The sequence below is a fragment of the Acipenser ruthenus genome, chromosome 54 (assembly GCF_902713425.1).
Source record: "Acipenser ruthenus chromosome 54, fAciRut3.2 maternal haplotype, whole genome shotgun sequence".
Classification (NCBI taxonomy): Eukaryota; Metazoa; Chordata; class Actinopteri; order Acipenseriformes; family Acipenseridae; genus Acipenser; species Acipenser ruthenus.
In genome coordinates, this window is record NC_081242.1 from 1,279,070 (window position 1) to 1,303,821 (window position 24,752).

The 24,752-nt window shown below is 40.1% G+C and overlaps 1 protein-coding gene and 1 long non-coding RNA gene across 6 annotated transcripts in view; one reads left to right on the forward strand and one right to left on the reverse strand.

Annotated features, from left to right (window-relative positions):
* Window positions 1-17,935, forward strand: part of LOC117398330 (uncharacterized) — a 26,884-nt gene extending 8,949 nt beyond the window's left edge. The window contains exons 3-6 of one of the 5 annotated variants that reach the window (XR_009320239.1): window positions 1,856-1,950; window positions 3,461-3,612; window positions 4,145-4,231; window positions 17,828-17,935. This is a non-coding gene — a long non-coding RNA (uncharacterized LOC117398330). Of the gene's footprint in view, window positions 1-1,855; window positions 1,951-3,460; window positions 3,613-4,144; window positions 4,232-7,785; window positions 7,969-9,849; window positions 9,928-17,827 lie in introns of those variants that run through there. The other 4 variants (XR_009320237.1, XR_009320236.1, XR_004543905.2 and 1 more) reach the window with 4 other exon arrangements.
* On the reverse strand, window positions 7,747-24,455 carry LOC117398268 (myosin-7-like). Its single transcript, XM_059016974.1, has 38 exons — window positions 24,416-24,455; window positions 23,798-24,006; window positions 22,547-22,690; window positions 22,315-22,471; window positions 22,200-22,227; window positions 21,966-22,065; window positions 20,222-20,314; window positions 19,945-20,008; window positions 19,756-19,854; window positions 19,560-19,663; window positions 19,222-19,360; window positions 18,938-19,056; window positions 18,604-18,753; window positions 18,263-18,433; window positions 17,825-18,134; window positions 17,541-17,617; window positions 17,252-17,457; window positions 17,043-17,166; window positions 16,802-16,938; window positions 16,213-16,468; window positions 15,819-16,061; window positions 15,555-15,731; window positions 14,257-14,402; window positions 14,032-14,122; window positions 13,555-13,944; window positions 13,318-13,444; window positions 13,039-13,157; window positions 12,750-12,946; window positions 12,268-12,451; window positions 11,981-12,146; window positions 11,755-11,879; window positions 11,304-11,612; window positions 10,932-11,135; window positions 10,541-10,837; window positions 10,350-10,454; window positions 10,167-10,262; window positions 9,926-10,060; window positions 7,747-7,880 (listed from the first exon to the last, which is right to left on the reverse strand). Exons 2-38 carry the CDS (start codon window positions 23,996-23,998, stop codon window positions 7,860-7,862), a joined length of 5,811 nt encoding a protein of 1,936 aa, XP_058872957.1. The 5' UTR covers window positions 23,999-24,006; window positions 24,416-24,455; the 3' UTR covers window positions 7,747-7,859.
* Window positions 24,456-24,752: the final 297 nt, after the last annotated feature.

Consider the following 24,752-nt stretch of genomic DNA (forward strand, 5'->3'; position numbering starts at 1 on the left):
TTCTGAGGGACAGCACAAACCTGTGCCATTCCTGCTGGAAGACAGGGAGGTAAGGAGTGCTTCTTGCACGTGCTCTGATTAATAGTAATAATAATAATAATAATAATAATAATAATAATAATAATAATAATAATAATAATAGTTCACAGTGCAATCTATACTGAAAAGAAACAAGGAGAAACTGGTACTTTTTGCCTGTGCTCTCTTGGGCACTTTCAACAAAAAAATTAAATAGTAATATTTCAATTAGTAATTTATAAAGTTACTTGTTGAAATAGATCTGACTGAAACTAAACATTTTCTTATCACTTATAAGAGAAGAAAATCACTGTTGATTAAACACAGTTTTTAGGGACTTATTAGAAAATAAATGTTTTATTCCTCTATTTATCTGTCTATGTTATACATATGCCACTCGCCACATCGCCACAAGCGAAAATGTTTTCCTGTGTGGCTCAGTTAATTTTCAACAAGTTTGCCACGGTGGCAAAGGCTTTGAAAAATGTACTTTGAGCATGTGCTGGTAAATGAATCAATAAAGACTGTTTTGTTTCATTTAATTTCGGCCAATGAAAGCTAGATTGGTTACGTAACATACGCATCAACGTTTTGTTTGGCGGGACAGAGGTTCCAATTAGAAACAAAAATATGACTGTGATAGTCACAGTCGCTGTTTGCTATCTCTTTAAAATATGCTGAAATATAGTTTGGAAATAGTAAAAGAATGGTTCCAAGAAGATTCAGAAGAGGAACAATTATAAAAGAATAAACACATTTTTTATTTTAAAAAGAAGGATTTGCCTCACTATGATTTATTGAGTTTTAGTATTACTGTTATTAGTTTTAGTACTACTGTCAGTAGTCCCAGGTGAAAAAACACAGTAAAAATAACTTTTTTAAACACAGTCGTGGCTGTATAATCCTACTTAATATTTCATGCTTGTATAACTAGAGCTGCGGCTGGTCAGGGAGGCATTTATATTAACATACACTTACAGCACTGTCTGTCTACTGGCAGTTTTGCTTTACTGTTCTGCAGTGGAAAGAAAACTGCCATCGTCAAAATAATGTAAAGGTGCAGCGCATGAATATCTGAAAACCCATTCAGAATTTAGGAAATCTGCAATCTGCAAGCATGTTTTTTCACGTGGGACTACGTTTGGCATTGATTAAATGGGAATCACAGCTATAGTGCACTTTAAATATACTGTTTGTGTAAGTAAAAGATAGGGTCTGGCATTTAAATATCTACCTGTTTTCAAATAAAATACACTTTTTATGTCTTGCTGAAACAGTATGTTTATAACCGGTTTATACAAAATGTTTATACTAAACAATAATATAAACAAATGTCCACAAAAATCATGTAGTAAAATTGTATTATTTTAACCTTGTAAAGTTGTAAAAGGCATATAGTACCTATATTATGAATTCTACCAGTGACAGTGTGGTGTTTGTATGTCATTCAGGCTTGCATTGGAAGCTGAAAAGCTCACCAGCCGGTATATTATTTGTGTTTAGAGAAACCTGTGGTGAGTGTGGTGTTTAAGGGAGAGGGTTGTTGGACACAGTTCTAGTCAATATTTTTATTGCATTGTGTACAATAAAACAGTTTTACGGTTTTCGTTAATATTCTTTGGTGTGGCTTAAGTTTTTTCAGTGTGGCTAAAAAATGGTAAGTTACTTTAGCCACAGTGGATAACTAAATGAAAGTCTTAAAGGGAATGTAGCATATACTTGTGTAACCTCTTTAAATAGCTCAACTATGGAAGGATTCAAAATGTGTGAGGCTGCCCCAAATTAAAATCCCTCCCCTACTCTTTCCTAAACTCCACCCCCCACCCCCCACCCACAGCAATACACTATGACTAGAGTCTTTCACATTGCTCTGAGAGACTGCACTGAAACTGCTTGAAGCCAACTGCCTGTGATTTTATCACCACTCAGAAGGTAATAATAATAATATAATAATAATAATAATAATAATAATAATAATAGTAAGAGTAGAAGTTGCATAATTGCCCAATTGATAAATTAACACTCTTCTTAATTGACACAAGTAAGCAGTCTTATTGTACATTTAAAGACATACAGCCCACTCGATTGCACATCACTGTTAGATGTTATGTGTGTTTAGTAGCATATTTGTGTGCCATAACTTCGTATACAGCACATCCTGTTCTATTCTATCCAGGTGTCAGGGGCAGCAATATTTGTATAGCCTTGAATGGAACTTTTCCATATTTTACATTTCATTGCTTATTACAAGTGCAGTGAAAAGATGTGTTCTAACGAGAAAGCTTCAATTGTATTTTCAAAGTTGCTTTTTACCTTTTTTTTATGATGTGTCTCTTATTGCAATTACTAAATAATATTGTGTTTTTTTTTAATTTTATTTTACTTTTTCCTATTTTCTGTTTAAAATAAGAACCATTCAGAATAACTGCAGATCTCACAGCAGATTTGAAGCTGCTATTAAAAAAATACTTGATGATTCTTTAAATGTAGATCATTTTTGCAGAGAAAATGTCCACAGCCTCTAAGCAAGGGCATCTGCTGTGGAGGGTATCAATGCTCCTATAATCTTAACAACAGTTTTTAAAAAATACATTTTTATGTGTTTATAAATTATATATATATATATATTGTACTGGGTTGTTAGGCTTGATATCTCATAAGATAATGACCACTTACTCAAAACCTGAATTTTAACTTCCATACCTGTTTTTTATGAGCCTTAACTGATAAGATGAGTGAGTAGAGGGGCTAACATTAGTTGAAATTAATTAAAGCTAATACTGTACTTACATACTGCCAAGTATCTTCAGTGTCCACGTTCTGTACCAATCAGTTTGCAGATAGACGTGCAATGCTAAAATAAAAATACATAAGGTATTATTATAATTGCTATTGTTACTGTTATTGTTATAATTATTCTTTTTATTAAAAAATATGAACCCATGTTGCTTTGCATCAAGTCTACTGTACAATGAATTACACTGTCCAGATGATTTATTTTTACTTTCCATCATCATCATGTTTCTGTTTCAATGCATAATTAATTCATGGTTTTGTCCAGTGTACTGGGCATTCCTAAAGTCTCAATGAGTTTGCATTTATTTTAAATATTATTGTTTATTTAAATGCTTATCTTAGACTAAAGTCTTTTATTAATGTCACCTTAAGAATTGTTGGCATTTTTTTTTAACTGTCTGTAGTTTATTGTATTAATTTAACATAATGTTAGAATACCCATACTGAGATTTATCATTGTTATGTGTTCACCATTGCTTTTACACTATTCCCCTTCTTAGTTTTTTAGAGAAATAAATATATGGATTTAATACATTTTCAATATTACCTATATATCTCCAAAGCTACAGTATTACACATTAGAATGGAAGGCACAGTGACTAAAATGATATGATGTCATTTAAAATATTATTATTTGTTTATTTAGCAGACGCCTTTATCCATGGCGACTTACAGAGACTCGGGTGTGTGAACTATGCGTCAGCTGCAGAGTCACTTACAACTACGTCTCACCCGAAAGACAGAGCACAAGGAGGTTAAGTGACTTGCTCAGGATCACACAATGAGTCAGTGGCTGAGGTGGGATTTGAACTGGGGACCTCCTAATTACAAGCCCTTTTCTTTAAACACTGGACCACACAGCCTCCTATAACATGTTAAATTAATATTTAATAGATTTGCAATTGATATTAAATTAATATTTAATATTTAATAGATAAACAATTGATATTACATTTACGTTCAATTATTCCTTGTTACTTTCTATTAACATTTAAGTCAGATTAACTGTATTTTCAATTAAAAACATGTAAACAATGGGCTATTATTACATATTTTCAAGGGTAACAAAACGTAATATAAATGGATGTAATATGCAATTACATTTTCAATCGACATTTGGTTAACATGTAGCAAGAAACCAGCTATTGCATATTTATTAAATATTAATTTAACATTGATTTAATATGCAATTGCATAACTAGTTAATATTAATTTATGCCACGCAATATAAAGCGTTACCAAACACTGCTTCTTGGTTTTAAATATATTTTATTTAATATAACCTTTACTAAAAAAAAACCTTTGTGTAATTATTTTTATTTTAATGCAGGCATGAAGCCCCTGGAAACCATGTGTGATGTTCGTTTGGTAAAGCTCTGTAGTTGAGTCTGAGAGCGCCACCAAGTGGATCTGAGAGGTAAGGACACCAAAGAGGGGGCTAAATGACAGCTTTTCTATGAAATATGAATACAATGAATCAGTAATTAGGATAGATAATTATGTCGTTAGCAGAAGCAGATGTAAAACTTTGCTTGGAGTTACAAACTATTACGTTACAAAATATGTTTTATTATAGAACATGTTTTCCTCAGAGCTTGTCCTAACTTTTAATGAAAGATGTTTTATAAAAGCTCCTGCATCCAAAGACAGGTATTTCCATGGATATAACTTTGTATCCCTTTCCATGGTTATATCTGACTCCAGCACCTGGCAATTAAACTGAAATGTTTATTCTACTGTTTGCTGAGGAAAGCAACTACTAGTTTATGCCATGACATCATGCCATCATAGCCCTCAGCTTTACTTCAGACATCACATTACTTTAGACATCAAGAAGAAAACTGTGGGCACCTAGACCCTGTTCACACTACTGGGCTGGCCCAGGGCATATTTTGGTCTGCAACCCCGCTCCATTTGTGGTTTAAGGCGCCTTTGTGCATTCACATATGTGACTGAAAAGCGGGCCTAAAATGAGGCGAATTGCTTATTTTTTTAAGGAATGATAGCCTGCCCTCAGAATGGAAGAGCTATTGGGATACAGTAAGCACTCGGACATCAGTTACCCAGATACACGTCAGTCACGTTTTACCGACTTTGTATTAAGAATAAAATCAATCCACATTATATATATGTAACAAATAAATGCACTTACCCGTCACACGCGATTTCCGACTCCATCACCACTTTTCTGATCCAAAGCCCGTCTCTTCAGTTTTGCTTTTTTTGCTTCAAAATCCACAATTTCATTTCCAAAGATACCCGAGTGACTTGGAATCCAGGCTATCAGAATATTTTTACAATGTTTATAGCTAGCATGTAACCTCTGAATAATTTCATATATAATATCTATCCAATTCTAATGCCTGTATCGAGCTTAGAATCTGTAAAAATCACAATATTTTTTTCTTTCTATCCCTCTATTTTGTTTATGGCCATAAGTATTGCAATCAACTCTGCAGTAAATACTGATGAATGATTTGATAAGCTTCCCCTTTTACATATTTCAAATGTGTGTATATATTAAGCAGCATACCCCGTTTTCCCAGATTTGGGGTGTTTTGATCCATCTCTGTATATCTGCAACGTTACAATGTACTTCTTTATCCGTCACAGCCTGCGTTTTATTTTTTATTTTTTATCGCATGCCAAATCTGTCTGTCTTGATTGTGCAGTTACACAGCGCTTCCTCCAATTTCCCATGATGAAAATAAAGCAAAAACAAAGCGAACAAGACAAGCTACGGTAAAAAAGTTAATCATTAAACAGTTTTAGATACTGTGATGCATTTCTTTTTAAATTTGTGATCTTTAGTTGCTTTTGTGTGTTTTAATTTGCAAACTGTGACATTAGGGCCTTATCCAGCACAATATTCTGCAATTTTGAAGACTGACTTTGGATACTGTTTTAGTTCCGGAAACTGTTGTTTTTGTTTTTTTAATCTTTTGCTAAATTGCATTGCCTTTTACGTTTTATGCAGTTCTGTGTCACATTCTGATTTAATTTTGCTGTTGGGTCGTTAATGGGGAATTTTACATACTGCTACAATATGTACCGGATTTAAAAGTATTGCAGTGCTTAGCTGCGGGGTTTCCAGGGTATAATGAGACAGACAACAGTTGCGGTTCAAAGCAGTAGGAAACTGCTGTATTTATTGGTTTTTTTTTTTTTTTTTAGCTTTTAGTGAACAACAGCTCTCATTCCTCTCCCCTCACTCACAGACTCAACCTCCTCTCTCAACTCTCTCAATTGTCCGGCCGCCAGACTGTCATCTCCACACACAGCCCCCCAAGTCCCTCCCCGTTCTTCACTCATTGGTCCAACACTTCATTCCCTAACTGGTCGTGTCAGACCTGCTCCCACCCCCCTCAGTGACACAGTCACACACAGTCTCTCAGCTCTCAGTCACACAAGCACCAAACACACACAGAGAACGCTAACATATCTGAACAAGAATAACATTTTACAAACATGCATTATTTACAGAGTACTCCCATCCCCTTCCCCAGTCCATAATCAGGTCCATTCCTGCTACAGTATGTACTGTATTACAGTCCATGTGTCGTCTCTTTTGGCAAGTGATATTTTCAAAATCATATCGTGCTGAATTAAAATACTTCTTCTGTTGAAAATATAGTACTGTACCAACAAAACCAACTTCGGTATATCTAAATGGAAACCTAATTTTAAAACACAGTCTTTTCAGCTATGTATTTTTGACAAAATAAGAACTAGGTTGCAAAGTGATCTCTAAAAGCTGATTTGGGTCACTAAGTATATGGCTTTCAAAGGGTTTAGATTAAATGAGTCTTCAAATGATGTATTCACTTGATGATGCTTTAAAAATATAACTCAAGTGATGTGGCTTAATCAGTCTTTAACAATCATTTTGCCCTAGTTCTTATTTTGCCCCTTTTGAAAATCATGCGCTCTTTTTTTCCCTGAAAAAACAGACAAGGGGTTGTAACAGGCCAAAATTAAATAATCAGATATGCATCACACTCGTTGTCACTGAAGTCTAAATTTTATAGGGTCGGATATGTGAGTGCTGACTGTATACAGTAATACTTGATTTGTAGCAGATGTTTCTTATTAATATATTTTTTTTCAGTGCAGCACAGTTGTTATGGTGCATGTTATGGTGCATCAACAATCTTACTATTTGTGGATGAGAACAGTATTTTATGTGTGTGTAAAAGCAAGCACCTAAAAGAAATGCCCAGCATTTTAATGTAAAGACACACACTTCTGTCATTACGTATATCATTGCGTGCAAAATAAACAGTGGTGGCTGAATATCGCCGCATTATTGATCATTATTGAGATCCACAATCCTGCAGTTTTTATATTTATCACTTAGTTACTAAATAACAGGAAGAAAAGGTAATTGTGACAAATTTAAAATTTAAATGCACTGCAGCTTGTATATTATGTGAAAGAAACAACCTGAACGTTAACCCGCTAGATTTTTTTTTATTTAATATTTTTATAATTAAAGTTGTATGATGTAGAAATAATCACCATTCAATATTGCTCTATTGCCATCTTGGCTAGCAAAGCATTCACCTTTCTTTTTACCTTTCATGCGCGTGGGAGTACTGAGCGACGTAACCAAATTAGTCATGTGATACGAAAAGGCGGCCCTTAGTCTGCTTTGAGTTCATATATATGCAAAGGCCTAAATCGAAATGGTGGCCTAAATCTAGGCCGGCCCTGGGCTGCCTTTTGTTTTTTGGAGCGCTCACATATGAGAAAAGGCGGTCCTGGGCTGCCTTAAATCACAAGTGTGAATGGGGTCCTAGTATTTTTTATTTTATCTGGCTATAAGATTTCTTATCTTATCTGGGCCAGGACAGGTTAGTCTCTCTACTGAGGGAACCCCATAGCGAGTAATCACACTTGTCAAAGCTGACACACAACACAGTAGCATCATAATTCATTTTCAAATGCATTTTATTTCTACTGAATGTACAGGAAGGGAAGAGAAATAGCAGAAGGGACACTAAACCACAGCAGACAAGTTTTTCAGAAAGGTCCATCTAAGAGCTTTACTCTTCATCCAGCCCTTTCTGGAAGGGGAAGAGAGAGAGGGAGAGAGAGAGAGAGAGAGAGAGAGAGAGAGAGAGAGAAAGAAAAAGGAAGAAAGAGGGAAAACTGGTGAGTTTTTTATCTTTGCTGATGTATTTGCACGGGAAGAAACACCTGATGCATCATCCCAACTTCTAGCTGCTTACACCTGGAGTGCGTTGGCTCATAAGAGTGAAGGGTAACAGCTGATAATGGAGAGTGGCAGTGCTTATTAAAGTGCAGAAAAACAGTGCTGGAGAGCGGAGAACGAGGTGCGTTACTGCTTGCAAACTGTTTGCAGGTGTGTTCTGGACATAAAAGGCTTCATGGACTTCATTATTATAACTGGCTTCACATGGAAGTCAGTTATATTAATACATAGCATTTAAGAGTTAGATTTATTTAATTTATTTCTAAACATATTTATTCAACTCAAGTCACTCTATATGCACATTTTTTAATGCTGAATTTAACATCTTCAAATTATAATAAAATCTAATCATTCATCATTATGAATAATCCTTTCCCACCTAAAATACATTAATTAGTGGTTTAACATTTATCAAACGGAGTGATGCCATTCAGTGTGTGACTCATTGCTGTGACAGATTCTGACCCCTGCTGGTAGTAGCTCTACAACAATGTTTTATTATTATTTATTATTTATTTCTTAGCAGACGCCCTTATCCAGGGCGACTTACAATTGTTACAAGATATCACATTATTTTTACATACAATTACATTATTTTTTACATACAATTAACCATTTATATAGTTGGGTTTGTACTGGAGCAATCTAGGTAAAGTACCTTGCCCAAGGGTGCAGCAGCAGTGCCCCCCACCTGGGATTGAACCCACGACCCTCCAGTCAGGTGTCCAGAGCCCTAACCACTACTCCACACTGTTTTCCAATACGTCAGAAACTAGCCACATGTGACGAATCGGGAATCCAGATGTGGCGAATTGCATTTTTTATAAGTAAAGGCATCGTCAGTACTCGCATATTCACACGGCGTATGCATGTGTACTTTGTTGGTAAAATGGTAAGACGAAAAGCAGCACGTGCGAGTGCTTTTTGATAGTTTTTTGTGTTATATATTTCCTTGGTTACTGCTTATTGGTTATCTGCTAAAATGGTGTATAAACGTGGATTTACACATACAAGACTTGAGCGAGGCGAAGCGACCGACACAAAAAAAAACTTACCATGTATTTCAATGCGAGTGGCAAAGCTGCTGCGAAGAGATAGCATTGAAATACATTAAGGCAATTATTCGTGTCGCTCTCGTCGTTATTTCCACACGAGTGAAAGCACCGGATTTCAGCACCTTGGAGCTGCACGTTACTGGCTGGCCTTGCTTTCTTCTGCTGGAGTTGTTATTCCGATTGGTCAAGCTGACCACAATTGACAGCTCCCTTTTCTATAAAATTCTCAGCAATCACTCTGATGAAGTCAAAGTACCGCTCGCAACTGCTGGACACAAACCTAGAAGCTGCACTAAGATGTGCCGTGTCTGATAAATTCATGCTAGAATTCCAAATATTGGTGAAAGAGAAAGACTGCAAAGTTTCACACTGAATGGTGGTAGATGTTTGTTAAGTAGATGTTTGTTAAGTAAGTAAACATGAAAAGACAGACTTATTAAAAAAAACATTATTGTGTTGTCGTTTCTTGATTTTACCACTAACTTGAGTTGTCCCTGTTTGAACACCAGGTTTGTGTTGAGGTACATTTTCCTGTATTGTTTAAGTGTATGTAAGATGTTTTCTACAAAAATTAGTGCAAGTGGCTAAAATGGTGTTACCGTAGGCACACCTCTGGCTAGTCAGCGATTTCTTTTGGACAATACTGCTCTACAACTGCTTGTGCAAATAACCTTGCTTGAAAACAATTGCGGGGTCGCTTTCACCTTTTTACATTTACATTTAATTTTTATTTACTTTTACTTCTTTGCAAATGTCTGTTTCAAGATACAATGGAAAGAGTGTAAAACAATCACAAACCAGACAGGCTGTGGAAAGGATTGGTTCAACGTGGGTGACTCACCTTGCCCCCGATGTCACGGGTCTTGGCACGGAGCTTGTTGACCTGAGATTCGGCGATATCAGCCCTCTCCTCAGCCTCGTCCAGCTCATGCTGCAGTTTCCGGAACTTGCCCAGGTTAGTGTTGGCAGTCTCCTCCTGACAGTGACACACAAGAGCAAAGTCAATGGTTCATCTGTAATACTGGGCTGAATGGAAAGTGCTTGAACACTCGGATGAGAAGAGAATGTAGAGAGTTACTTACAGCCTCCTCGGCAGTTCTCTTGTACGACTTCACCTTCATCTGCAGCTTGTCCACCAGGTCCTGCAGGCGGGCCATATTCTTACGGTCCTCCTCAGTCTGAAACAAACGAGTCAATAATCACACCTCAGTCATTCGCAAGGGCATTCACAGTATCAATTGCATTGCAGAACAGAATGGAGATACCTGGTAGGTCAGCTCTTTGATGCGTCTCTCATATTTCTTGACTCCCTTCACAGCATCGCTGCTCTTCCTCTGCTCCCCTTCCAGCTCATTCTCCAACTCCCGCACCTGAAATCATAATGACAGAAAGGTGTCAGGTCCTGATGGTTAGCTATGATTCAATAAATCGAGACGTGTAACTGTCAGCCACTTACGCGGGCCTCAAGCTTTTGCAGCTGCTTCTTGCCACCCTTCATGGCGATTTGCTCGGCCTCGTCCAGACGGTGCTGCAGGTCCTTGATGGTCTGCTCCATGTTCTTCTTCATGCGCTCCAGGTGAGCGCTGGTGTCCTGCTCCTTCTTCAGCTCCTCTGCCATCATGGCAGCATCAGTGATGGCCTTCTTGGCTTTCTCCTCAGCGTTCCTGCACTCCTGCACAGCCTCCTCCACCTCTGTCTGCAGCTGGGACGTGTCGCTCTCCAGCTTCTTCTTCTGGTTAATCAGGCTGGTGTTCTGCAGAGAGAGTGAGAGAGACCCAGGTTACAGAGAACTGACTGGGGAATCAGGCTTGTATTCCATAGTCATCTCTGCTCCAGTGCTGTCGTACCTGTGAGTGCAGCAGTTGAACCCTCTCACTGATGTCCAGAAGCTCCTGTTCAGCCAGCTTGCGGGCTCTCTCTGTCTGCTCCAACACCACCCTCAGCTCCTCCAGCTCAGCCTGCAGGAGATTGTTGCGTCTCTCCACTATGGCAATGTTCTCCTTCAGGTCATCATTGGCACGCAGGGAGTCATCCAGCTGGAGCTGAGCATCCTGGAGGCCAAAGGGGACAAAAGTGCAAGCTTTCTGAATTAAAATTGTCACAAAGAGATAAGTGATAAAACCAGACATCTTTGTGAGGAAGACTGAATTCATCTTCACAACAAGCCAAGGGTATCAGAGAGGAGCTTATTGTTTATCAAAACAAAAGAGCAGCGTTACCTTCAGGTGGGCGTGGACGCTCTTGAGCTGCTTCTGTGACTCTGCAGCCATCCTGTTGGCCTGGCTCAGCTGGATCTCCATCTCATTGAGGTCTCCCTCCATCTTCTTCTTCAGCCTGAGGGCCTCGTTCCTGCTGCGGGTCTCTGACTCCAGCGAGGTCTGCAGGGACTCAACCACTCTCTGGTTGTTCCTCTTAGCCTGATCCATCTCCTCGTCCTTCTCAGCCAGCTTGCGCTCAATCTCAGCCTTCACCTGGTTAAACTCCAGCTGAGCTCTCAGGATCTTCCCTTCCTCATGCTCCAGGGAGGCCTATCAGGAGACAATAAGTTCTTTAGGATACATTCTGATACAAAGCTTCCTATGCTAATATCTATTAATCAGCACCTTTTTTTGGTACATCTTGCCTGTGTTTCTCCCTCCAAGAATCCCAGTATCTGCATCTCTCACTCACCTCAGCCTCCTCCAGAGCAGACTGTATTTCAGACTTCTCCTGCTCCAGCTGCTTCCTAACCTTCTCCAGCTCATGGATGGTCTTGCCTCCCTCACCGAGTTGCTCAGTCAGATCAGAGATTTCCTCTGGGTAAAAAGAACATTCCTTCAGTACAACAGCTTCTCAAAAAGGGTTCAGAATTAGAAACACAGCTAACACAAGAATTGTGTCAGTTTGGATCCCCCACCTTGCAGGTTCTTGTTCTCCCTCTTCAAAGTCTCCAGATTGTCCAGAGACTCCTCATAAGCGTTCTTCAGCTTGAAGAGTTCAGTGCTCAAGGACCTGGCCTCCTTCTGGGAGCCCTCCAGCTCACTCTGCGACTCTTCAAACTTCTGCTTCCACTCGTTCAGGACCTGGCAGGGGCACGGTGAGAACAAGTCATTACAATCACATTGTAAAAAAGGGTTTCAAAATACAGCAGCCACCCATAACTAAACCTAATGCATTCTCTTCATCAAAACCCCCAAATCTCACCTTGTCAAAGTTCCTCTGCTTCTTGTCCAGAGCAGCGGCTGCTGCGTTGGACCTCTCCAGATCCACCATGAGATCTTCAATCTCGTTCTGCAGCCTGTGTTTGGTCTTCTCCAGGGAGGAGCATTTAGCATTCACAGCCTCGACGGCTTCCTCCGCATCCTGCAGCCTCTGAGCCAGCTTCTTCCTGGGAGATGGAGAAGGAGGGACAGCTTTCAAGACTGCAGTCCTATCAGGGTCGCTAATTAACTGTGTAGCAGTCTTACACCAGAGCTTTATATATAAATTTCACTATGTTCTCAGAGTTGCACAATCTGCAAGCAGACAAACTTTTTGATCGTCTTATATTGTAATTAAAACATGACGCAAACAAAAAGCTTATCTGTCAGAAGAAAAGTTATTTTTACTGTCACCTGGAGGTCTATAACTCTTGGTCATATTCTAGAACTAACTTATCTGTAGATAATATGTTTAGTTGTCCTTACTTGGCCTCCTCAAGCTCCTCAGTTCTCTGGATGGCATCGGTCTCATATTTGGTTCTCCACTGTGCCACCTCTGAGTTAGCCTTGGAGAGACTGCGCTGGAGCTCAGCCTTGGCCTCCTGCTCCTCCTCATACTGCTCCCTCAGTAGGTCTGAGTCATGGCGGGCAGACTGCACTGCATGTCCAAGTGCGTTCTTTGCCTGGGGAGACATCAAACAAACAGTTTACTGTATAGAAACCTGGCTTTCAGACACTCTGTTTCATCAGAAGACAGTATTTGATGCTGCTTTACCTTCACTTCCTCTTCCAGTTGTCTCTTGAGGTCGTCAATCTGCTGAGTGTAGGACTGCTTGCCTCTGGTCAGCTGAGAGACAAGAGATTCCTTCTCTTCAAGACGTCTAGCAAGCTCACCTAACAAGACAAAACCGAAGATGTGTCTTAGAACTCTGACCACATGAAAAACATTCTGGATCCACTGATAATAAAGTATTTATCTTCTACATCTCTTTCTTGGAGATTTACCATAATATTACTTCCTCAAAATAACAATGTTGTTGTATGCAACTCTTACCATTCTCAGTCTGCAACTTAGCTTTCTGTGTTGTAAAGTCATTGATGGTGCGTTGACCTTCTTCAGCCTTGGTCCTGTATTCGTTCATCTGATCTTCCAGAGTCCTGCACATCTTTTCCAAGTTAGCCTGCATGTGAGGTTTAGATACATATTAAATGGAAACTGACATGATCTCCAACAATCAATATGTGATCCTGGTGACCCATCCTGCACACTGCATAGAATTGTATTTCCTACCTTGGCTTTAGCGACATGCTCCATATTGGAGACCACATCGTCCAGCTCCAGTTTGAACTCGCTCTTTTCCTTCTCTAGTTTCTGCTTGACTCTCTGCAGGTTGTCAATCTGCTCCCCAAGCTCAGCCACGCTATCGGCATGTTTCTTGCGGAGAGTGGAGGATGTGGCTTCATGCTGCAGGGTGGCCTCTTCAAGGTCTCGCCGCAGCTTGAGGAACTCAGCCTCCCTCTTCTTGTTCATCTCGATCTGGGCTGAGGTGGCCCCGCCCGCCTCCTCCAGCCTCTCACTGAGCTCCTCCAGCTCTCGGGACAAGTCTGCCCGCTGCTTCTCCACTTTGGCACGGGCAGCTCTCTCTGCCTCCAGCTCCTCCTCTAACTCCTCAATGCGGGCCTGGGGGAGGGGCACATGAGACCGTGACACAGTATGGAAGGAATACAGAGTGCATGCAGTTCAGGGAAAAGGTAGGCTTTAAATTACCTGAAGCTCCTTCAGTTTCTTCTGGTACTGGGCAGACAGTGCCTGCTCATCCTCAATTTTACTGTTGAGCTGGCTAATCTCAAAGTCTTTCCTGGAAGAATTTTTGAACAGAGGTTATAATTATTCTGCAATAGTTTCATAATAATATAAACAGTCTGACAGTCAGGTACAGTTACATTCACTATAAAATTGTTCACCATTCTAATAATGAATCTTAATTCGTACTTCTTCAGCCGCTCCTCCAGTTGCTGCTTATCATTCTCCAGGTCCATTAGGCTCTCCTGGGTCAACTTCAAGTCTCCTTCCAGTTTCCTCTTGGCTCTTTCAAGGTCCATCCGCACCTTCTTTTCTTGCTCCAATGAGCCTTCAAGCTAGTCAAAATGTAAATTAAAAAAATATTCATATGTCATTTAGGTTATATCAGAGGTTTCAATACTTTATTGGCTCACATTAGGCATCCATCCAATGAATCCATAGAAATATTAACTTTTGATCTCTTTAGAATCATCCCCTTAAGCATGGGCATTAGAAAAGGGGATTATTGAATATACACAGCTGTCAGGGTAGTAAATGTTGTAATCAAAATGAGTCAATTGAGAGAGAACATTTCTCTAAGTGCTGCGTCCCCCCAAAAACCATCTCACGATCCCCCCAAGTTTAGGAAACAGTAGGTTACATTTGCCATCATTTAAAGTCAAAGTTTTATAACCAGGGGTTCACATAACTTCAGTCTTCCATATTGTTCTTTAATTTGCAAAGGTGTACAGTCAATACATTTTTAACAGGAAAGCATTTTTCATAAAGGCAGTGAGGGTGCTCACACTTGCAAGGTGAGCCATACCTGCCTATTCCACTGTCAACGTGCTATTATTGGCTGCTTCAAGTTTTTATTAAAAAATTGAGAGTGATAGGTGGAACCACACCAGTTCATAAGATCAATAATTTTATTTAAATGAAAACCTAATGATAGCAGAGATGTCTTAAGCCGTCCATTCAGCTAATGCTTTGATTCCCTAACTGACAGGAGGTGTCAATGTTTGAAAGTTGTTATATATAAATGTGAGTTTAAAAAAATACATTTACTTAACCATTTTACTTAAAATAATATATTTTTCGGCCCCAGTTATATTCTTATATAAATACCGCTGGGCTGTCAAGCTAACGTGTTCAACAACACTAATAAACTGACAAAGTGTTTAGGTTTTTGCTTTTGAATCCCCAGGGGCGGCAATATTTAAATAAATAAAGAATGCATGATGATTTGTTGTAATAACCAGCAATCCGGACTCCTACTTAAACATTCAGAAACTATTGTTGTGGTCTCTGACACTGCCATACCAATTGTTTGAACTGTCGGAGGAGGAGGTGGTGGTGCTAAACAACGACTTCAATGAAGACCCTTAATTTGAGTGCGTACCAAACCATTTCTGCTGGTACTCACGTGAGAACCTAATGTTAAAAGTAATGTGAACCCGTTTATACCTTCATTAGTATTGCCTTGTCAAGCTAACTGAGTGACTCACATCGTCGACCTGCTGCTCCAGTTTGGCTTTGGCCTTGGTCAGGGTGTTCACTTTGTCCTCCTCACTCTGAAGGTCGTCCAGGGTTTGCTGGTGAGCCTCCTGCAGAGCCTTCTTCTCCTTGGTCAGCCTGGCGATGATATCATCCAGAGCCGCCATTTCCTCAGTCAGGTTCTTCACCTGTTAATCAGAGAGAAGAGACTCAACACCCAGAGCCCTCACAAAGAGGAATTTCACAGACAGACAGACAGACAGACAGACATTGACCTTGTTCTCAGTGGCGTGCTTCTCCTTCTCCACTTTGGCCAGGGTGAGTTCCAGATCATCAATATCCTTCTTCAGCTCAGAGCACTCGTCCTCCAGCTTCCTCTTCTTGGCCGTCAGCTCACCATTCATCTCCTCCTCATCCTCCAGCCTCTCTGTCAGCTCTTTGGTTTTCGCCTCCAGTTGAATCTTGTTTTTGATCAGCTGGTCGCACCTCTCCTCTGAATCACAAAGATTGTCTTGTTCCTGGAGAGCAAACAGTAGAGTAATTCTAATTACCTCCTAGGATTTAACCTTTTGGCCATAATTCCACCTTAGTGATGTACAGCATTTATGTCCAGGCAAGGCAAGCAAGGTTATTTGTAACACAGAAGGAGCTCAGAAATGTTTCACTCACCGTCTGGACTTGCAGCTGCAGGTCGTTCTTCTCTTGGAGAAGAGAGACCATCTTCTCTTCCAGCTCCTTTCTGCGAGCCTCAGACTTGGCGTAAGCCTCCTTGAGTTTCAGGAACTCATCCTTCATGTTGGCCATCTCTTTCTCATTCTCTGCGCTCTTCAGCAGGGGCTTGATCTTGAAGAAGAGCTTCATCCAGGGCCAGTTCTTCACACCCATAAAGGCACGGACATTCCACTGGATTACCAGCAGGGCGTCTCTGGGGAGGCAATGGCAGGTGTAAAAATTTCCCACACTTTGTTTGCTTGAATACTATTTTCATTCATAACTTATTACTTATTATTCCTTATGGAGGGGAACTCTGAATTTCCAATACATTTTCATCATTTTTAAAATGACAATTGCAGCCCTCTCCTCAGTGTTGCACCTCCCCACATCCCTTATTTGCTGGACAGAGAGCATACAACACTACTTAACGGAGTAAAACATTTCCTCTGAAAAGCGACACTATACCCAGCACAGACAGCACTGGAACAGTCTAATATCGGGAGACGAACATGGAGGGGAGCACTTTAAAGACAGCCATCCTTACCTGCGCTCAACAATCTTATTGTACTCAATTCTTGAGAGAAGACCGCGAGACTGGGCCTGGATCCGGGTGATAATGAGAGATAAGCGATCATCTCTCATCTCTTCCAGCTGACCCAGGAGACCAGCTTTGAAGAACACCTGACACCGAAACAAAAGGGAGCTCCTAAATTCAGGTTCTTTTTTTCCGGGTATTATCCACACAAAGTATTCAGTATAAGGGCTTTTTGTAGTTTTAATTCTACCTTTGTGTGTCCAAATCTGTACTGGGTGTGATCGATTTCCAGGGATCCCAGCAGTTTCTCGGATCCCTTCTTGCTGTCTATAAACTGGCCGTCTGGGATGGCAGAAGGGTTCAGGATACGGTATCTGTGAAGGGACACAGGGACTCAGTTGGGTTTCTACCAAGCGCTACAAGGGGAATTGTAACAAGGGCACTGCTTGAGAGATGTACCTCTGTTTGAAGTCTCCGTACAGGATCCTGTTGGGGAAGCCCTTCCTGCAGATTCTGATGCCTTCCAGCACACCGTTACAGCGGAGCTGGTGCATCACCAGAGGGTTTTCCATCGCACCCGGAGTCTTGGTCTCATTAGGGATGATGCAGCGCACAAAGTGAGGATGTGTTGACCTCAGGTTGGTCATCAGCTTGTTCAGATTTTCCTGCGGATGAAAAGATAAAGATTGAGGGCTTTCCGTTGTCAACAATCTTTCCTGAAAATCTTTTCCCTTTTTCAATCACTCACCCTGTGGAGAGCAGACACAGTCTGGAAGGAAGATCCCTTCTTCTTTGTCCCCTTCTTTTTATCCCCCTCTTGCATTGCTAAGCAGAAAAAAATAAGGTTATGTTGAACCCCTGAATGGAATAGGATGTCTTAAGTAAACACATATATTAAAAAGCAATTGTACCATGATGTTGTTCAACCTCAATGGGGGTGAAAGAGAGTGACCTGTCTGTAAGGAAATGTGTTTTCAACCATCTTATGTGACATGTGTGCTATTGTAATTATCAATCTTTGTCTTTTCTTACCAGACTCAGCTCCAGCATAGTTGGCAAAGAGGGTGGCGAGAAGCTTGAGGGCAGACTTCTGATAGAGCCCGACCACAGTCTCATTCAGCGGGTCCTTGTTCTTCATCAGCCAGTTTATGATGTTGTAATCTACAATGCCAGCATAGTGGCCCAAGGCAAAGTGAGCCTCTGGCTTTCCTTTGACGATCCTGGGCTTTTGGAAGTTTCCGGATTTGCCCAGATGATTGTCGTACAGCTTGGCTTTGAAGGTCATGTCACTGGCCTTGGGGAACATGCACTCCTCTTCAAGGATGGACATGATACCCATTGGCTGATTTGAAAAGAAATGTCCAGGTGAGTATGCAAATGTCACATACATACACACATAAATACCAACATACAATTATATAGTTGATCCACACAAAATAAAATGGAAAGTTTTTCTAAAGCGCTCCCCACCTTCTCAATGAGGTCGATGCAGGCCTGCAGGTCCATGCCAAAGTCAATGAACTCCCATTCGATGCCCTCTTTCTTATATTCCTCCTGCTCCAGCACAAACATGTGGTGGTTGAAGAACTGCTGCAGCTTCTCGTTGGTGAAGTTGATGCACAGCTGCTCAAAGCTGTTGAACTGCAACAACAGACAAGGAAAACAAAATCCTTTTAGATATCTGAGACTTGTGCTGGGACTCCAAAAAAAAACTTTAGTTACTCTTCTTATTTTTGATCTTAGCATTTTGTTCTTATTTTCAGAATGACCCTCAGGATGTATTCAAAATTTAAAGACACAAAGACACTCACATCAAAGATTTCAAAGCCAGCAATGTCCAGCACACCAATGAAGTACTGGCGGGCCTGCTTGGTGTCCAGGGATTGGTTGATTCTCACCACCATCCAGTTGAACATTTTCTCATACACTGACTTGGCCAGTGCACCAATGGAGTAGTTCACCTGCGAGGAAAGAGACAAGGAGGTGAGTGTCTAATTGCCTGAGAAACTGCAGAGGAAATACTTGACTAGGTGCACGCACAGGTTTAGATACTACTTAACTCTCCACCTACATTAGGTTAGCATTTTCCCTCAGTATACAGTCCTAGTCCTATATCCATTTCTCACGTCTCTCTCTGAGACTCACCTGTTGTACATTCTGTCCCTTGGTGACCCACTCGTTCCCTACTTTGACTCTGGGGTGACATAGTGCCTTGATGAGATCAGCAGAGTTCAGTCCCATCAGGTAGGCGGCCTTGTCAGCATCTAGGAATGAATGAAATACCCATCAATCATAACCACTGCTGCTGCGGTGGGTAAATGTGATAGTCTTGATACAGATACTAATCGACTGGAGTGTAATTGACATTAACAAGAAAATGACTCCAGTCCTTGCACTCCCCCTTCTCCCTTTCACACAATCCGACCCACCTTCAGTGCCATCAGCCTCTGCCTGCTCCTCTCTCTGCTTCGTCTTGAACTTCATGTTGCCATAGTGCATGATGGCACCTGTCAGCTTGTACACTCCATTTTTCTCCTCCTGAGTGAAGCCAAGCACGTCAAAGGCACTCTGCAGGAAGAGAGAAAAAAACAGAATAAGAGAACCTGCTGCTCTGCCTGAGGTTTGCTTACTCAATTTAGTAAAAAGGCTGAGAGCTATACAGCTCTCCAGGCATGGAGGCTTCCAGCATCTCACTCTGAGTCTATGAGTTGGCTCAGAGGGTGTGTAAAGACAGACCCCTGTAATGTTAGAGAGAGTCCTCACTCACATCTGTGGCTATCAGCTCATCAGAATCATCGATGGAGGCGACAGTGACTTCACCCTGAGAGATGAAGGCATAGTCGAAGGGATTGTTGGTGATCAGGAGCATTTCTGAGAAAGAGGGACAGAACAATGTCAGCATCTCTCCTGTCTGCTTATATAATCCTACACTCACACTTTTGAGTGAGGACAGGAATACTGACCTAGCAGCTCTGGCTTCTTGTTGGACAGGATCTGGTAGAAGATGTGATAGTCTCTCTCAGCCTTGAGCTGAAAGACCACACGAGACTTCTCCAGGAGGTCTGGAACAGAACAAACAGATATCAGATTAAACTTCAATATCAAAGTGAATGCTAAAAAAAATAATAACTCATATATAAAAAAATACTTACAGGTCTCAATGTCAGCAGAAGCTAGCTTGCCACTGGCTGCAAAATGAATTCGGATGAATTTACCCTGAGGAACAGAAAGAGAACAATGAGTTAAAAATTAAAAGCGCCAGATTAGAGAAATTACTTCTTATCAATGAAAATAACATCTATCAAATGTTCAGTCTTCCACTCTGATTTAATATCAATTGTATTTAATATTACTGACCAGTTACAGCAAGGGGAAAATAATAGCGTAACTAGACCAGTGCTGTATACTGATAATGATGTGTATACTCACAAAACGTGATGAGTTGTCATTCCTCAAGGTCTTGGCGTTACCAAAAGCCTCCAAAGCTGGGTTGGCCTGGATGATTTGATCCTCCAGGGTCCCCTGTGATTGAACACAAACAGACTTCAGTAACATTTAGGACTGAAACTCGCCGTGTTTACTTCCAAATTACCATTGCTGGTTGAGGGGGCGGATAGTTATTGTTTTTCATTTAATAAATACAGACCTTATTTGATGCAATTTGAACTGTTTGGACATAGTATTCCTCCCACACCACTCACATCCTGACACACCGAAGAGACATAGCTTTTTAATTTTCGTAGCACACTATAACATGAATCTGTGCTGTTAAATGATCTAATGCATTAGGAAACAAAAGTTTATCTAGGGTGAAAACAGAACCATTTACATGACAATATTATAAAAAAGCACACTCCCAATGTACAGTACGTTTTGAAAATACAAACTTGTACAAAAACTCAGCAAAAGGGCAAGACAGACTTTGTCACGCCAATTACTACCTTCCCCAATACCGTCAGTCTAATTACATACAGCACTGTAATTAAACTAACTTCATGCTTTTAGAATACTTGCACAAGTCCCAATGTATCATTTTTCTTTTCTTTTTTCTTAAGGGTAAGCACATATTATTAAACATGAAGGCAGCAAACGCTGTCTGTATGCTCAACAAATACACAAACACAAATACAGTACTTCACAAGTTTATCAATTACAACTTTCTCTTCAAAGTTGTAATTGAGATACACAAATGTCTTATCAATCACAGATCAATTGAACAACCCTACACACATGTCCCGGTGTTAAGCTAACTAGTGTATTCGGGAGAAAAGTGTCACACCGGTGACACAGAGCCGTCTCGTCACCCCAGTAATAACATTGTATGGTTAAGTAGGAAGATTTGAATGTGATGGCAGTAGCTTAGCTAGTCCATTAAAAAAAAAAAAAAAAGCAGTTTTCCTGCTGAATTCAGTTCATATCCTAGTCCCATTAAAATAGTATTACATGTCTATTTAGAGGTTAGTAATATTGCCAATGTCATGTGATTCTGTATTTTGAAAATACCGTAAATTCCCATAAGTTTAAATCATTAACTTACAATTCTTGTTGAAAATTGATGCCTGTCTCGTGGCTTACTTCTTTTATTATTATTTGTTTATTTAGCATACACCTTTATCCAAGGCGACTTACAGAGGCTAGGGTGTGTGAACTAAGCATCAACTGCAGAGTCACTTACAACAACGTCTCACCCAAAAGACAGAGCACAAGGAGGTTAAGTGACTTGCTCCAGGTTACACAGCAACTCAGTGAGTGAGCTGGGATTTGAACCGGGCACCTCCTGGTTACAAGCCCTTTTCTTTAACCACACGATCACACAGTTTCTTGAAACTTTGTGTATCCAAAAAGAATGACGTAAGTCAGTCATAAAGCCATTTTCCCTATAGAACAGCATTATAGATAAAACGAACACAATTTAATATAGATCACTGCATACAATGTGAAAGAGTGTGCTTGGATAGGATTCTTCAGTGTGATGCCAGTTACCGTGGTGGTAAACGTCACCGAAGCAGTGCTTCGCACATAATGCAGATTCCTTCCTTTTATTTATTTATTTATTTATTTTTGCTGCCCTAAGCGGCTGCCTAGTTTGCCTAGGCCTTCCTCCGGGCCTGATCCCATAGACCCCTTTTCTTGTACCGACACCCCCCAAACACACACTCAGACTCTGACACACCTTGGAAGGAGTGACTGCATCTTTCTTGACTGCAGCAATGCTGGCAAAATACTGGATGACTCTCTTGGTGTTCACAGTCTTCCCAGCACCGGATTCTCCACTGTGGGCACAGTAACAAGCAGGGTGAGTGTTTCACATTCCTAGTTCATCTCTCTTACACTAATGAGAACTTAAACTCTTCCCTTCCAATACTTCACATATAAGAACATTAAAATAAATCTCAGATTGACTTACGTGATCAGGATAGACTGGTTTTCTCTGTCTGAAAGAGACAAAATAATGATTGATATTATTATACAAGGTAATATTTTGAATGATATAGCATTTATTTTGTGTGTGTGTGTCTTACCTGTCAGCATGTACTGATAGGCGTTGTCAGAGATGGAGAAGATGTGAGGGGGAGCCTCAGACCTCTTCTTGCCTCGATATGCATTGACCACATCTGCATTGTACACAGGCAGCCACTTGTAGGGGTTCACTGTCACACAGAACAGCCCAGAGTAGGTCTGAAAGGGAGAGTCAACACTCAGTATCTGTCAGTCTATCAGAGGGTTTAGGGTTTGAGGTCACTCTGTACTCACGTAGATCATCCAGGCTGCGTAACGCTCTTTGAGGTTATACAGCACAGCGGGCTCGTGCAGGAAGGTGAACATGGCCATGTCCTCAATTTTATCGAACTTGGGCGGGTTCTGAGGGTGGACATCGCACTCCTTCACTGTGACAGTCTGAAAATCAACACAGACAAGCCCTCAGGTTAGCACTCCATATGCAGAATAACATTAAAATATTAGCACAATGACCACGCACTGCCAGAAGGTGGCCGAATGTGCAAAAAAAACCTCCCAGGTAGTGTTGGACGACAATGACATTTTCAGTTATCGATTATCAGTTGTAAATTATCACGATTATCATGATTATCGGCTGAATAAAAAAATATATATAACATTTCTTGTAGTATATCTTGTTATTGCTAACTTGTTTACAAGCAAAAACAAAAATAATACAATGAAATTTACATTTGTTTGGTCACCTTTCAAATTTAAAAATATAAAAATGAAAACAGTGTTTCAAAAAATGCTGTCCAGTTCATACAAGTTATAAATTGCAATAAAAAAATATCAGCTGTTTCAGCAGAAAAAACATTAAAAAAAATGGGAATATGTTATAAACATTTAGTTTAGGAGACACAGAGAGAAAAATTCTGATCATGCACACGACGAATGAATCCTGGAATTAAAAATATATACTGTATTTTGTTTTGTGTTTAATGGCTCAGATACCATTAAACACTCAAGTTCTCATTTGAAATCTTTGCAGTTCAATATTTAAACATTTGGGAAATTATAGCTCTTACTGTACATGTCTTACAGAACATACCTGAATAGTGTAGAACAGAGCACATTGTTAAACTTGTTACACCAGTAGAAATGTAACTCTTGAAAATTATACTGAGTATTTTGAAGTGGGGTGTAAAACTCCCACTTTTTTCATTTAGTAGACACTTTTATCTAAAACGACTTACAGAGACTAGGAGGTGAACTACACATCAATAACTGCTGCTGCTGCAGAGTCACTTACAATAGAACCTCGGTTTTACGTCTCATCCAAATAGTGTGGCAAGGTTTTGGTTTTACATGTAACAAAACAAACACTGGATGGCGTGGACAGTATACTAATGAATATAAAACTGTTTACAAGCTGTTTTTCCAAAATAAAAAAATAATTATTAGCCAATGCTTACAGATAAATTATTATTTATTTCTTAGCTTACAGATAAATGTTCCAGTTGAAAGAGTCTGAAAGGTAAAAATATTGTGCTGTGTGATTCTTACCTTGCCATGGTAAGTCTCGGCGGTGACTTTGTCACCGTCGCGGCTGCTGATCCTGGCTTTGACAAACTCCTCCACAGGATCGGGTACGAAGCACTCCTTCTTCATGTCGAAGGGCTTGGTCTGCGCCTCCAGACGCTCCTTATCGGACTTCCGCAGATAGGAGGCGGCGGGCCCAAACTCAGCCATCTGTGCGTCACTCATTTTAAACTCTAAATAGCAATTAGGGAGATAAAGAGTGATTCACAATTCATCGTTATGTTAAGTCTGTTTAGTTTTTCTTTTCTATTCTTTAACCGGTTAAGCTCATCGAGAGTTCTCTAAGGCATCAACAAGAGCAGCAGCGAGTTACTTTTTCAAAAACAATTAATATTACACTGACAAGAAAGCACCAAAAGACCATTTAATAGTTTCCTCATATCTAGAAGCAGAAAGATTCAAAGTAACTCATCTTAGTGTTTTTTCAAGGGCTATTTTTAAACATTACAGTAGGAAAGAGGGTGTTCTTAACCTGAAATGTGTTAAAAGGCACAACTAAAAACTAAAAGAAAAAAAAGAGAATTTTAACTTCTGATAAAGCCATATGTTCATATTCAACAATAATTCAGGTAAAACTCTTACCGATTCAGTGGAAAACGAGCAAGAAGTAAAGCAGTGAGGCTCTTCAACCTGTAGGTAGTCAGACAAACACACAGTGTGACAAGAAAATCTGTGAGTCTTTCCTTCTCAGGAACTCCTTTATGATTTATTACCAGCAGGTGGCAGTGAAGCTAGAGATTTAAGGATGGCTTCTGACCACCCGTTACAATCTAGAATACCTGGAAATTAACAGCTTTATGTGTGAAAAGCTATTCGTAAAGTTTAAAGAACAAGCCCTGTACATTTTTTTCCGTCTGAAAGTTTCATAAGAAAATAATTCATCTTGTTGTCTGCAGAAAGCACGCTGAAAAAACAGTTA

What these genes read in the sequence shown, in the direction of transcription:
- LOC117398268 (XM_059016974.1), bottom strand. Translation starts at nt 23,998, where the DNA reads ATGAGTGACGCACAGATGGCTGAGTTTGGGCCCGCCGCCTCCTATCTG. An exon ending in ACAGATTTGGACACACAAAG is followed by an intron (nt 16,939 to 17,042) that starts GTAGAATTAAAA and finishes TTTCGGTGTCAG; the next exon opens with GTGTTCTTCAAAGCTGGTCT. An exon ending in TGCAAAAGCTTGAGGCCCGC is followed by an intron (nt 10,455 to 10,540) that starts GTAAGTGGCTGA and finishes TTATGATTTCAG; the next exon opens with GTGCGGGAGTTGGAGAATGA.